The 15,530-nt window shown below is 32.0% G+C and overlaps 1 protein-coding gene across 1 annotated transcript; it reads left to right on the top strand.

Moving 5' to 3' along the window:
• Positions 1-3,175: 3,175 nt before the first annotated feature.
• Positions 3,176-15,530, top strand: LOC106082114 (trypsin-1). Its single transcript, XM_013244452.2, has 4 exons — positions 3,176-3,395; positions 9,470-9,674; positions 14,537-14,831; positions 14,906-15,530. The coding sequence occupies exons 1-4, from the start codon at positions 3,320-3,322 to the stop codon at positions 15,260-15,262; spliced, it is 933 nt and encodes a 310-aa protein (XP_013099906.2). The 5' UTR covers positions 3,176-3,319; the 3' UTR covers positions 15,263-15,530.

Genomic DNA, 15,530 nt, shown 5'->3' with positions numbered 1-15,530 from the left:
AATAAAATTCAATGATTTGCAAGCGTTGCTTGTTAGTAAGTCTATTCATGGTGAAATGTCAAAGCATACTGAGCATCTTTCTCTTTGACACCATGTCTGAAATCCCACGTGATCTGTCAAATACTAATGCATGAAAATCCTAACCTCAAAAAAATCACCCTTTATATAAAATTCAATTTGTGTCTGTTTGTTTGTTAGTTCCATATAGACTCAAAAACGGCTGAACCGATTACCTTGAAATTTTCACAGATTGTGTAGGTTGGTCTGGAAGCAAACATAGGCTATATAATTTTTTGATATCGGAAGGGGGCGGACCCTCCCCCTTAACCCAAAAGTACTGCCCAAAAATAAAAGTGGACCAATCGGGACAATATGGGATTCAAATGAGAAGAGTAGAGTACGAATTTCATAATAAAAGTTGGGTCCAAGTACATGGGGGCCGCCCAGTCCCGAAATCCCTAAAAGTAGGTTTATTTGACGATTATAACAATATGGGACTCAAATGAAAGGTATTTGGGAGTTGATTACGAATATGGTCAGGAAGTAGGAATAGGCTTTATAATTTATTGATAACTAAAGGCGCGGACTCTCCACCGTTACCACCAAAATCACAAGTGGGCCGATAAGGATAAAATGGGTATCAAATGAAAAGTATGCGGGAGTAGATAACGAATCTGGCATACAAATTCATGTCAAAGTATAGGGTTCCACCCCACCCCCACAAAAATGCCCAAAATGGGCACATTAGCCAATCACGGATATATGGGACTGTTAATTCCGTATAGACTGAAAAACGGCAGAACCGATTTTCTCGAAATGTTCGCATATTGTAAAGGTTGGTCTGGAAGGAAACATAGGCTATATAATTTTTCGGTATCGGAAGGACCCTCCTCCTTATCCTAAAAACGCAACCCAAAATCAAAAGTGGACGGATCGGGACAATATAGATTTCAAAAGAAAGGTATTGGAGAGTAGAATACGAATGTGGTATTAAAATTTGAGTCTATGTACCCATCGGGCCGTCCCAACCCCAAAACTCCGACATATTGGGCGTTCATTTCAATATAGGGCTCAAATGAAAGGTATACGGGAGTAGATTTCGAATTTGGCATACAAAATCAGATCGAAGTATTGAGGGTCACGCTACCCCTCAAAAACGTCATTAGACCCATTATGACACTTGGCTGAACCGATTTTCTTCAAATTTTCATAGATTGAGTACGTGTGTCTGGAAGGAAACATAGGCTATATAATTTTTAGATATCGGGTGGAAGCGGACGCTCCTCCTTACCCCAAAAACACCACCCATATCCCAAAGTGGTCCCATGGGCACAATAAGGGTATCAAATGAAAGGAATTACAGACCAGAAAACGAATATGGTATTAAAATTAGGGTCCAAGTACCCAGCGGGCCCCCCCCCCCCCCACAAAACTCCTCTAAACAAATATATTCGAAGTTCATGTCAATATGGGACTCAAATGAAAAGTATTAGGTAGTATGGTTGCCCAAAAAGTAATTGCGGATTTTTTAAAAGAAGTAAATGCATTTTTAACAAAACTTAGAATGAACTTTAATCAAATATACTTTTTTTACACTTTTTTTCTAAAGCAAGCTAAAAGTAACAGCTGATAACTGACAGAAGAAAGAATGCAATTACAGAGTCACAAGCTGTGAAAAAATTTGTCAACGACGACTATTTGAAAAATCCGCAATTACTTTTTGGGCAACCCAATAGCCTACAAATATGGCATAAAAAATTAGGTCCAAGTAATGGGAGGTTGCCCACCCCCAAATACCCACAAATGGGCATATTAGCCATTCATGGCTATATGGGACTCAAATGAATGGTATTAGGGAGTAGATTACGAATATGACATTAAAATTTGTGTTCAAGTCAGGGTGGGGCCTTTCCTACGTCAAATAGGTTAATTGACCCATTTTGACAATATGGGACTCAAATGAAAGGTATTTGAGAGTAGAAAACGAATTTGATATCCAATTTGTTATCTGTTTTCAGTGCAAAGTGCCGGTGGCCGCCCCAGCCCCAAACCACCCTCCAAACGGTTCCTATTTACCGGCCATGGCAATATGGGGCTCAAATTAAAGGGATTTGGAAGCGCAGCACGAATTTGATATCCATATTTGAGACGAAATGTCTGAGGTGCCATCCCTTCCTTAATGAGAATATTACCCTGAGAAAGAACCTTACCACCAAGAATCGAGAAGGGGCAAATTCTCACGCATCAATGAGTGCTATCCGATTCAGGTTTAAACTCAATGATAAGGGACCGATCGGCGTCCCGCAGTGCGACACCTCTTTGGGGAAAATTTTTTAAATGACCATGCATGGCATTGTACCTTGCAATTGTCGCCAACATTAAGAGGGGATAATTACCGCTTTGTCCGATGTTCTGGCCAGGATTCGAATGCGTTAAGAGTCATAGGCTACGAATTCGATATCCGCATTCAGGGCGAAGTATCCCCACTCTCAAAAGATATTAGAGAGTTAAAGAAGGCGCAGCGAAGCGTTTTTCATAAATGTTATAGCTTTTCATAAATTGCTATATATAAAAAGTTTCATTGGGACAAAATTTAAATTTTTTCATGAATATCATGATAAAAGACATTAATATCATGACAATTTTTTTTAGTGTACTTTATCTCAAAGCGTCAAGTGATATGTTATAATTATCCGACTGCTAATGCAAATTTCAATAATTAAATGTGATATTGAAGCCTTAAAAACAAAAACAAAAAATGTCCATATTGATTTCAAATGAACCTTGCATAGAAATTGCCTGTATAATGGGATTATTCATATAATTATTAAATTTATTGGTTTAAATTTCATTTGACTATTGATTTCCATATCACCTGAAATATTCACACGCTGAATATTCTGGCAATAATGACAATATTTAGTATAGATTTAATGGTGTATTCTAGCTTCAAGTATGCAAGTACTCAGTTGGTTTTGTGGTTTAATGTGTTCGAGGCTCTCAATACGTTTATAAATTTTCTTATCATGGAGAAAGAATATCGGAGAGTTGTTTTTTTTTTTCGCTGCGTTTTGTTTTGAAGAACCGCACACAAACAAACGACGATTTGGCATTGGTAATGAAATTCGCAAATCCAACCGTAGCTTCCATAGCTTTCTTTTAAATTGGGACCTTGTGCGAAAGTCAATTGCCGGTGAAGCGTAAGAGCAATTGGAAGTGTTGGCAGGTGTTGGTATTGTGTGGCTTTTCGATTAATTATTGGACTTAATTGAAGTTAAAAGTTTTAAAAATAAAAAAAAATAACAAAAAATTTGTGAAAATGTACAGTCAAGAGGATTTGCGTAAAATATTCAAAATTGTCCTGGTTGTTATGCTGTGCTGTGAGATGCAACCCAGTAAGTTGAAATGAAAAAAGAAAATATTATAAAAAATTGGTGATATTCAAAAATTGAAAACAGTTTGTGGTAATTCTTCAAGACATTACAAATTCTTCAAGACAAAGTGCAATATGGTATTTTATAATATGTAAAGGCGTTTATATATGCAATTTTTAAATGTTAGAAAGAAAGAAGGCAGAAAACTTCTTGAATACACTTTAAAAGGTGATCCAACGTTGTTTATTGCAAATAATAAAACAAAAAGTTTTTGTAGGAATTTTTAATATTTTTTTTTATGAATGAGTGAATGTAAATTTGCCCCTGAACATTCCATTAAGGAACATGGGCAAACTTCTCACACATCAATAAATGCTGTCCGTTTTAAGTTAAAACTCAATGATCAGGGACCTCCTTTTTATAACCGAGTCCAAACGGCTGCATATGACATCTCTTTGGGGAGAAGTTTTTATATGGCATAATAACTCACAAATGTCGCTAGCATAAGATGGGGATAACTAGCGCTGACAAGTTTTTTTAATATTCTTGCCAGGATTTGAATGCCTGGGTTCAGCGTCATGTATTTTTCTTGAATATATAAAGGGATAAAATTTTTTTAAAATTTGGCTTTTTTGTGGAAAATATGACAAAATGTTGTAAAAATCATATTCCCAAAAATTTAAAAAAAAACTCCCCAAAATGGGGAAATATGTTTGTTTTATATATCATATATCATTTTTTAGTAATTTCCTTATTTCTCTGACGTCTGCCATTCAACAGTAGCAAAAGAATTGAAAAAATCGAATTCCCAAAAATTTTACAAAAATCCCCAAAATCCCCTTGCATGGGAAATATGCCTAAAAAATGCAAATTAGTAAAATACTTATACTAATGATGTATTTTTTAGATAGGATTTCTTCAAAATTCTTTGTTTTGTGTGAAAAACTGTGGCAAAATGTTGTAAAAGTAAAATTTGCAAAAATTTCCCCCTCCCTTTAATTTGGGTAATATGTAAGAAAAAATATGATTTTTTAGTATTATCAATATTTTTCGGACATTTGCCATAAAACTGTAACAATATAGTTGTAAAAATCGAATTCCCAAAAATTTTACAAAAATTCCCAAAATCCCCTTAAATTTGGGAAGTTGATTAAAAAATTAAAACTACTGATAGTAGTGATGTATTTTTTTAAAAGGATAAACATGTCTACCAAATTCTTCTTCTTTTGTGTGAAAATTTTATTTGCAACAGTCAAATTCTCTACAATTAAAAAAAATCACCAAATCTCCCTAGAGGCAGACATATGTTTGAAATATTAAGACTTTTAAGGTTTTTCGATATTTCTCTGACGTCTGCCGTTCAACTGTAGCAAAACAATTGAGAAAATCAAATTCCCAAAAATTTTACAAAAATCGCCAAAATCCCCTTGCATGGGAAATATGCTTTAAAAACAATTTAAAAAAAAAAAATACTGATTGTAGTAAAGAATTTTTTAAACTGGATTTCTTGAAAACTCTTCATTTGGTGTGAAAAACTATGGCAAAATGTTGTAAAAATAAAATTTGCAAACATTTTACAAATATTCCCAAACTCCCTTCTATTGAGGTAATATGTTAAAATATTATGATTTTTTTTAGTATTTTCTATATTTCTCTGACATTTGGTATGAAGCTCTGCAAAAGACTTGTAAAAATCTAATTCCCAAAAATTTTACAAAAATTCCCAAAATATCCTTAACTCCGAAAACATGCTTAAAAAGTGAGAATTTTTGTATTTTTTTATATTTCTCGCATATAGTCCAAAATTTTGGCTTATGTTTCTGCATTTTCAAATATCTTTTATATAAGGACAATATTATCCCAAAACGGTCTATTTGTCCCCTTGAGAGTATCTTGGCACTCAACCCTGGCACTTGATTCCAAATTTTGTAATAGCATGTATCTCCGTTATAAAGTCAACAGCTAAACAGGTGTCCCTTTAAATTATAGAAATTTTGAATGGTTTGAAAACAGAAGTCAAATTTTTCGAATAGTACTGAAAACCCTTTTAGGAGAAAGCCGATTGTCGGTGGGATGCTAAGGATTCTGATTTTCCCTTCCCTCACTCTTTTTCCTAAAATGTTATGGAAGGGCGGCAAAAAGCTATAGGAATAGTTATAAAGAATTTCCAACAAGTTTACAAAAATCTCCAAAATCCCCTTAAGTAGGGAAATATATTTGTTAAAATCCGATTTTTTTATTATTTAAGATATTTCTTTGACGTTTGCCATAAAACTGTAGCAAAAGAATTGCAAAAATCTAATTCCCAAAAATTTTGCAAAAATCCCCAAAATCCCCTAAATGGGGAAATTTGCTTCAAAAAGTGAATTTTTGTCTTAAAAACCCTTTGGCAAAACACCTTTGAGTTTCGGTGCTCAATTATCAGTATCCAGTAAATATCGTCATTACATTTGTAAAACTTTGAAATATTGTTTTAAAACCCCTTAAAATACATCCTTATTAACAATAAAACATTATTTAATATTTAACCTATTTCTTTGACGTTTACCATAAAAGTGTAACAAAAAAATTGCAAAAATCCAATTCCCAAAAATTTTACAAAAATCCCCAAAAATGGGGAAATGTGCTTAAAAATGTGTGACTTTTGTGAAATTTCTATATTTCTAGAATTTCTGCTTTAAGAGCACAAATCTTGATTTTAGGTGCCTTGTTTACCTTAATATCGTCATTGTATCTGACGTTTACCCTAAAACTGTAACAAATCAATCTTAAAAATGGAGTTCCTATAAATTTTCAAAAATCTCCAAAATCCCCTAAAAGGGGTAACATGCTCTAAAAAGTGGAATTTATTGTGAATTTTAAATTTATTTACAATTTTTACTTTAAGAGCACAAATCTTCAGTTAAAGTGCCTTGTTATACCCTCCACCATAGGATGGGGGTATACTAATTTCGACATTCTGTTTGTAACTCCTCGAAATATTCGTCTAAAACCCCATAAAGTATACATATTCTAAGACACCAGATAGTATATATCCGTCTGTCCGCCCGTTCGTCTGTCGAAAGCACGCTAACTTTCGAAGGAGTAAAGCTAAGTGATGGAAATTTTCCACAAATACTTCTTATTAGTGTAGGTCGGTTGGGATTGTAAATGGGCCAAATTGATCCATGTTTTGATATAGCTGCCATATAAACCGATCTTGGGTCTTGACTTCTTGAGCCTCTAGAGGGCGCAATTCCTATCCGATTGGAATGAAAATTTTGCACGACGTGTTTTGTCATGATATCCAACAACTGTGCCAAGTATGGTTCAAATCAGTTCATAACCTGATATAGCTGTCATATAAGCCGATCTGGGGACTTGACTTCTTGAGCTTCTAGAGGGCGCAGTTTCTATCCGATTTGGCTGAAATTTTGCATGACTTTGCATTATGACTTTGAACAACTGTGCCAAATAAGGTTCAAATCGGTTCATAACCTGATGTAGCTGCCATATAAACCGATCTGGGATCTTGACTGCTTGAGCCTCCAGAGGTCGCAATTATTATCCTATCATCAACATACGTGTTTATTATGGTCTGAGTGGGTCTATAGCCTGATACAGCTCCCATTTAAATCGATCTATCTATTTTACTTCTTGAACCCCCAAAGGGCGCAATTCTTAGTCGAATTGGCTGAAATTTTTTTTATCCTTTTTTTGCCTAAGAAGAGATGTCGGGAAAAGAACTCGACAAATGCTATCCATGGTGGAGGGTATATAAGATTCGGCCCGGCCGAACATAGCACGCTTTTGCTTTTTTTATCTAATTTAGCTAAAACTTTGCATGTTAAAAATTTCCAATATTCCGATTTGACTTCTGGGTCAAATGTAGGATCCCCCTATATCTCAATTTGAGTTCTTTAGCAGTTGCCAAGTACAGTTCTCCAATTGCATGATATTTTTGTCTTATGTGCTTCTATTCAGACGTTCAACAACTACCAAATTCATTAACAAGTTCGAACTGGATATGTTGCCAACCAAACGTTATCAGCTGATTTCTTGGATCGAAAACAGCTGATATCGATGAATTGGTGATCGAATTTAGCACAAACAAGTTAGCGAATTTGACAGTTAATAAAAAGAGAAATCGTTTGCAGAACTCGCCGAATGCAATTTAAGATGGTGGCTATACAAGATTCGGCCCGGGTGCAATTAAGTAATTTCTTCTCATTGGTTCTTTCTTTTTTACAGTTGAAATAATCACATTATATAACTTTGAGCGGATAAGAATAAAAGCTCAGATTTCGATAACGATATCTGCGATGTTTATTATTCAGCCTACTAAACCCATAGTAACCCAGGGGATAGTATTGACAATTATTCTGATAAGGCCATATCTGTTTTGCACTTTAGAAAGGTATTTGGGAGAAAAAAAACCAAATGTCAATGGCAATGAATGTCACGAAGTCACGATGTCATTATCTACATGTAATGAATTTTGAAAGACTAGCTAAGTTTTTAAGTCGAACATTTTTTGTTCAAATGAGATGATTAGAATTTATGATACTGTGGAACACAAACAAAAAGTACAATAAAAACTGAATAGGTTATTTGAATATATAGAGAAAAACCAAAAATAGAAGACACTTGTATGCCATTTACATTGTGTAGTAACTTTAAAAGATGAACTTTTTTTACTTCAAGAAATATTTCTTCTGTTGTCAAAATCGGTTTTAGGAAAAAGCCGTTTGTCGGTGGGGTGTTATGGATCCTGATATTCCCTTCTCTTACTATTTTCCCTTAAAATGTTATGGGGGAGCGGCAAAAAGCCGTAGGGGTAGTTGTAAAGAATTCCCAGAATGTTTACCAAATTCCCCAAAATTCCCTTAGGTGGGGACATATGATATGATTTAAATACGATTTTTTTTTATTATTTAAGATATTTCTTTGACCATTGTCATCATCCTTCTAAGGTTGAGCTTCTTAAACAAGTATTCCCAGAGTTTGGAAATCATCTAAAAGTAACTGCAAGTAAAAATGGGTTTTCATGTACCCAAATTTGTGGCGGTATTTAATTGATATAGTAGCGAAATTTGAAAATAAATTTGTGTGTTCTTTGCCAATATTGATCCCATTCGCTAGCCATTGTATTGGATCAATCTTCATACCGATTAACATTCATTCAGAGTTTCAGAAAGCAGTAAATAGTCCTATTCCTAAAATTAGCTGTAAAAGGCTCAATAATTTTGTAGTTTCCACCAGTTGCTAATTGGTCTGAAAATTTTATTTCTTTGTTTTGGTAACTATGAGCTTGTTCTATATTTTTATTTTCTATGCAACTCATTTAATCCTCCTCATAAATTGGCAACAATTAAACCTTTATCATTGACTCTTTAATTTTATTATACAAAAATGGATTTTTGAACTTTCCCACCATTTGAAGTAAAGAGGCAACTTCAACTACTTTTATGATCCCGCTTGTGTTTCGATAATGGAAATTTTCCATTGAACTTCAGATAATAGAAATTGGGTTAGCAGCTCTAATCGGTTAAAAACATACTCATAGTTATAAAATCTCAAAACTTCAGTAGTTGACAAAGAAGAAACAAGAACCTGGCAACAAACTCATGAAAGAATCGATTGATGGGCCTGAACACTGACTAAGACTAAATGAACAAAGAATTTTTTTTTTAATAGCAAATAATGCAAAAAAGGTAAACAAATAATAAATTAACTTATCGCCAAGCATTAGAATGAAGAAAAAAAAGGAAGAGAAAACGAAACGAAAAACCAAATCTAAATTTTTAATTAAATCGAGCAAACACTTGAAATGTTGTGGCAAGGGGTGAGGCAGAATTTTTGCAAATATGCATCTATTAAGCGTATCGTATGATATTTTTATTGAAATAGCTATAAACAAGTAAGACTGGTTGTTGCCAACTCAAGGCCCCTTATGACTTCATGGGGGGTTTGTTGTCGTCCATATAAAATAGGGGTTTATCTGTCAATTTGTATAGGCAATGAGAAGATAACAAGGGCGTCATAAAATAGAAAGCCTTTTGCTTTGGGTAATTTGATATTTTTATATGGTTTTTCTCTTTCGTTTTGTTTTGCAGGTGACACCCAATTGGATACCTATGAAGATCGAATTCTATATAATCGCCATGATCTCAATGGCACAGAGGCCTCTTTCAACAATACCAAATATCATGCCTCCATACGTCTAAAGGAAAAGGATCAACATTATGGTGTGGGTCATATGTGTTCGGGAGCCTTGATAGCTCCTTCGGTGGTGTTGACAACAGCGAGTTGTGTTTATAAGTGAGTATAATTGCATAAAAAATAAAACAAATAGTATAAAAATAAATAAAAAATAAGCTTAATAAAATAAAATAAAATAAAATAAAATAAAATAAAATAAAATAAAATAAAATAAAATAAAATAAAATAAAATAAAATAAAATAAAATAAAATAAAATAAAATAAAATAAAATAAAATAAAATAAAATAAAATAAAATAAAATAAAATAAAATAAAATAAAATAAAATAAAATAAAATAAAATAAAATAAAATAAAATAAAATAAAATAAAATAAAATAAAATAAAATAAAATAAAATAAATTAAAATAAAATAAAATAAAATAAAAAAAAATAAAATAAAATAAAATAAAAAAAAATAAAATAAAATAAAATAAAATAAAATAAAATAAACTAAAATAAAATAAAATAAAATAAAATAATATAAAAAATCAAAATAAAATAAAATAAAATAAAATAAAATAAAAAGAAATAAAATAAAATAAAATAAAATAAACTAAAAAATCAAAGTAAAATAAAATAAAATAAAATAAAATAAAATAAAATAAAATAAAATAAAATAAAATAAAAAATCAAAGTAAAATAAAATAAAATAAAATAAAATAAAATAAAATAAAATAAAATAAAATAAAATAAAATAAAATAAAATAAAATAAAATGAAATGAAATGAAATAAAATAAAATAAAATAAAATAAAATAAAATAAAATAAAATAAATTAAAATAAAATAAAATAAAATAAAATAAAATAAAATAAAATAAAATAAAAAATCAAAGTAAAATAAAATAAAATAAAATAAAATAAAATAAAATAAAATAAAATAAAATAAAATAAAATAAAATAAAATAAAATAAAATAAAATAAAATAAAATAAACTAAAATAAAATAAAATAAAATAAAATAAAACAAGTAAGAAGGCGTTAAGTTCGGCCGGGCCGAACCTTGGATACCCACCACCTCGGGTATATATGTGAACCACATTTCGTCAAAATCCAGTGAAAAATGCATACCTTAAGCCCCATAGCAGCTCTATAGATATCATCCGATTTAGACCAAATGCTTATAAATACAGGTCATTGTTCAACCGAGAGATCGGTCTATATGGCAGCTATATCTAAATCTGGACCGATCTGAGCCAAATTGAAGACAAATATCGAAGGGCCCAACACAAGTCATTGTCCCAAATTTCGGCGACATCGGACAATAAATGCGCTTTTTATGAGCCCAAAACTTTAAATCGAGAGATCGGTCTATATGGCAGCTATATCCAAATCTGAACCGATCAGGGCCAAATAGAAGAAAGATATCGAAGGGCCTAAGGCAAATCACTGTCCCAAATTTCAGCAAAATCGGATAATAAATGTGGCTTTTATGGGCCTAAGACCATAAATCGGAGGATCGGTCTATATGGCAGCTATATCCAAATTTAGACCGATCTGGGCCAAATTGACGAAGGATGTCGAAGGGCTCAACGCAACTCACTGTCCCAAATTTCAGCAAAATCGGATAATAAATGTGGCTTTTATGGGCCTAAGACCATAAATCGGAGGATCGGTCTATATGGCAGCTATATCCAAATTTAGACCGATTTGGACCAAATTGACGAAGGATGTCGAAGGGCTTAACGCAACTCACTGTCCCAAATTTCAGCAAAATCGGATAATAAATGTGGCTTTTATGAGCCTAAGACCATAAATCGGAGGATCGGTCTATATGGCAGCTATATCCAAATCTGGACCGATCTGGGCCAAATTGACGAAGAATGTTGAAGGGCCTAACACAACTCACTGTGCCAAATTTCATCCAAATCGGATATAAAATGTGGCTTTTATGGGCCTAAGACCCTAAATCTGAGGATCGGTCTATATGGCAGCTATATCCAAATTTGGACCGATCTGAGCCAAATTGACGAAGGATGTCGAAGGGCCCAACGCAACTCACTGTCGCAAATTTCAGCAAAATCGGATAATAAATGTGGCTTTTATGGGCCTAAGACCCTAAATCGGCGGATCGGTCTATATGGGGGCTATATCAAGATATAGTCCGATATAGCCCATCTTCGAACTTAACCTGCTTATGGACAAAAAAAGAATCTGTGCAAAATTTCAGCTCAATATCTCAATTTTTAAAGACTGTAGCGTGATTTCAACAGACAGACGGACAGACGGACAGACGGACGGACATGTCTAGATCGTCTTAGATTTTCACGCTGATCAAGAATATATATACTTTATAGGGTCGGAAATGGATATTTCGATGTGTTGCAAACGGAATGACAAAATGAATATACCCCCATCCTTCGGTGGTGGGTATAATAAAAAGAAATAAAATAAAATAAAATAAAATAAAATAAAATAAAATAAAATAAAATAAAATAAAATAAAATAAAATAAAATAAAATAAAATAAAATAAAATAAAATAAAATAAAATAAAATAAAATAAACTAAAAAATCAAAGTAAAATAAAATAAAATAAAATAAAATAAAATAAAATAAAATAAACTAAAAAATCAAAGTAAAATAAAATAAAATAAAATAAAATAAAATAAAATAAAATAAAATAAAATAAAATAAAATAAAATAAAATAAAATAAAATAAAATAAAATAAAATAAAATAAAATAAAATAAAATAAAATAAAATAAAATAAAATAAAATAAAATAAAATAAAATAAAATAAAATAAAATAAAATAAAATAAAATAAAATAAAATAAAATAAAATAAAATAAAATAAAATAAAATAAAATAAAATAAAATAAAATAAAATAAAATAAAATAAAATAAAATAAAATAAAATAAAATAAAATAAAATAAAATAAAATAAAATAAAATAAAATAAAATAAAATAAAATAAAATAAAATAAAATAAAATAAAATAAAATAAAATAAAATAAAATAAAATAAAATAAAGTAAAATAAAATAAAATAAAAAATGATATGATATGATTTCATTTAGTACCCCTTTTGACAGCAATTCTTTCTACTTTGATTCCCGTGGCCTGGCCATAAATGGGAACGACTGCTATCTCCCTGTTAAGTTGGCATTCCAAGGTCTACTGTGACCAATAGAATTATAGGGGTTTCAGATAGGCAAATCCATGGGCTTTTTAGAAGAACACATCAAAGTTCGTGGTAAAATATTGTTTCGATGTGTGTTTAGGTGGAATAGTTAGATCGAGTATAAGTGCGAAGTTCGGCCGGGCTGAATCTTAGAAACCCACTACCATGGGGGACACACGTGCATTTTTATATCCTATACCACCTCTGTGGTGCAGGGTGTTATAGCTTTGTGCATTCGTTTGCAACGCTAAGAAGGAGACGAGTTAGACCCATTAATAAATATATCGTTCGGCTTAGAATCACTTCCTGATTCGATTTAGCTATGTCCGTCTGTCTGTCCATTTATTCTTGTAATCGAGGTACAGCTCGTATTTGTTTTCCGACTGTCGCAAATTTTTGCACAAGTCACTTTTTTGGTTCAAAGACGATCGGTCCAGATTTTGATATAGGTCCCATATATATCTTTCATCTGATATATCCTATAAAGACTGTAGAAGCCACAATTTTGGTCCGATATTTACAAAGTTTTGTACGAAATGTGTGAAGAATTTCATAAAAATCGGTTCAGATTTAGATATAGCTCCCATATATATCTTTTATACGATATGGCCTTTGAAGACTATAGAAGCCACAATTTTGGTCCAATCTTTGTTTTATTTAATGTTCCAATACGTTTACGTTTCATAAAAATCAGTTCAGATTTAGATATAGTTCCCATATATATCTTCCATCCGATATGGCCTATTAAGGCTGTAGAAGCCACAATTTTAGTCCGATCTTTACAATATTTTGCATGAGGTGTTTAATTTGACATTCAAATATGGGTAAAAGTTCATAAAAATCGGTTCAGATTTGAATATATTTCCCATATATATCTTCCATACGATATGCCCTCTTAAGACTACAGAAACCACAATTTCGGTTTGATCTTTATAAAAATAAGGTGTTTTTATTGAAATCATAGTACGTGTGGTAAGTTTTATCAAAGTCCGTCCAGATTTAGACATATGTAGCTCCACATATATATCTTTCAATCAATTTAAGGCTCTAGGAGCCACAATTTAGGTCCTATCGTAAGAAAATCTTACAAGGTTCAATTTATCTGCAAAATCATGCAGAATTAAAATCAGACTATATTTCAACATAGGTTTCATGCATTCAAAGTAGTACGCAGACTCGGTGGTGTAGGGTATATAGTCTGCTCCGCCCGACTTTTGCCCTTCCTTGCTGGCTTGTATGTACATCATTTCTGCCAAATCAGGCAAATTGAAACGTCTAAGTGTAGTAGAAGACTAATCCGGAGATCGGTTTATATGGAAACTATATCAGGTTGTTAACCGGACAAAATGACTAAATTAGTATAACCCCATGATAAGGTGATGGGCATAAAAATTTGAATTTTTTTAGCCGTTTTTAAGAGATTTTAAGAAATTTTGCAAGAGATTTTTCCAGTGTTTCTGTTTAGGTTAACCACGTATTGAACATTTTAAAACCGGGTTTTGTTAATTTGAACCGGGTTTGAAGAGTTAAAGTTAGCAAACTCTAAAAATTGGTGTTGGCATATTTCAAAAACAAATTCGATTATTTGTCAATGTTTGCCTAAAACTCATACCAATTGCTTTCAATCAGTTTAGGTTCCATATAAATGGTTTAGGCCTATTAGTATTTTTCAGTAAATAGGGTGTATACCCAAAATAGTTATCAGATATCTGTTTTGCCATTGAATGCACAGAAATTTAAAAAAAAAACATTATTTTTATACTATAACAAATAATATATGTATATAAATAATTCTGTTTTTCAGCTATGATGAAAATAAACCTTATCATCCATCCGAGTTGAAAGTGGTTTTAGGCTCGATGGCACGTTATCAACGCCACGAGCAAACCTTAATATATAGCGTGACACACAGTTATCAACCAGCAACATTCGATGCCGAAAAGCTACGTGACAATTTAGCCATACTGATGTTGGAACGTGACATACCCGCTGTGAATGAACACATCAAACCGATTACCCTGCAACCGTACAACACTAATTGGTATGACAAAGAGAGCGATAAGCAATTTAAGGTTACCACCTGGCTAAAGACACCCGAGGTAAGAGGCATCAACAAAAGAAAGTTTTACATAAACATATTAAAAATATTGTTTTCATTTAATTCCCCCACTAGGGTCTCTTTTTGAATCCCCTCATGTTTTTGGATGCCACTCATGTGGGCGATAAGGAGTGCAAACAACAATATGGTCATCTATATGGACCTGGCATGTTGTGCATGAAGACCTCAACGCCCATGGTTTTAACAGATGTCGGTTCTCCCCTGTTTGTGGACAACAAACTTATGGGTCTGATGAGCTTTACCATGGGCACAGATGACTCTGCGGTCTATACAGACATTACCTATCATTCCAAATGGATTGCTGAACATATTGGCAATGGCCATAATCAAAACAGTTCAGTATGGGGTATGCTGGGATTCCTAACACTCACCTGGATTGCCGTGAGACGTTCCAAATATTTTAAGTTGTAATTATTGTTATTTGTTACGTTACGTCAAAAGTAATTTTGTTAGAAAAAAAGATCTCGTTGAAGAAGAAGAAGAATTTGTTATGTTTGTTAATTTAAGCACCTTAGATGTTAGTAAGAGTACAAAGAATCTGCCAAAAGCTGTTTTCGAGTATAACAGTATTTTTCTTTAGCAAATAAGTTATTGTAGCTAATTTAAATTGGAAAAGATATTCAAAATTTTTTACAGTAAAAAAAAGAGCAACGAATTGCAATTTTACAACTTATAACAA

This window comes from Stomoxys calcitrans, chromosome 4 (assembly GCF_963082655.1).
Source record: "Stomoxys calcitrans chromosome 4, idStoCalc2.1, whole genome shotgun sequence".
Taxonomy (NCBI): Eukaryota; Metazoa; Arthropoda; class Insecta; order Diptera; family Muscidae; genus Stomoxys; species Stomoxys calcitrans.
This window is presented reverse-complemented; position numbering and strand designations above follow the sequence as displayed.

Bases quoted from the DNA above. Each gene is read 5' to 3' on its own strand.
- LOC106082114 (XM_013244452.2), top strand. From the start codon at position 3,320: ATGTACAGTCAAGAGGATTTGCGTAAAATATTCAAAATTGTCCTGGTT. The intron at 9,675-14,536 runs GTGAGTATAATT...TCTGTTTTTCAG, and splicing joins ACAGCGAGTTGTGTTTATAA to CTATGATGAAAATAAACCTT. The intron at 14,832-14,905 runs GTAAGAGGCATC...TTCCCCCACTAG, and splicing joins CCTGGCTAAAGACACCCGAG to GGTCTCTTTTTGAATCCCCT.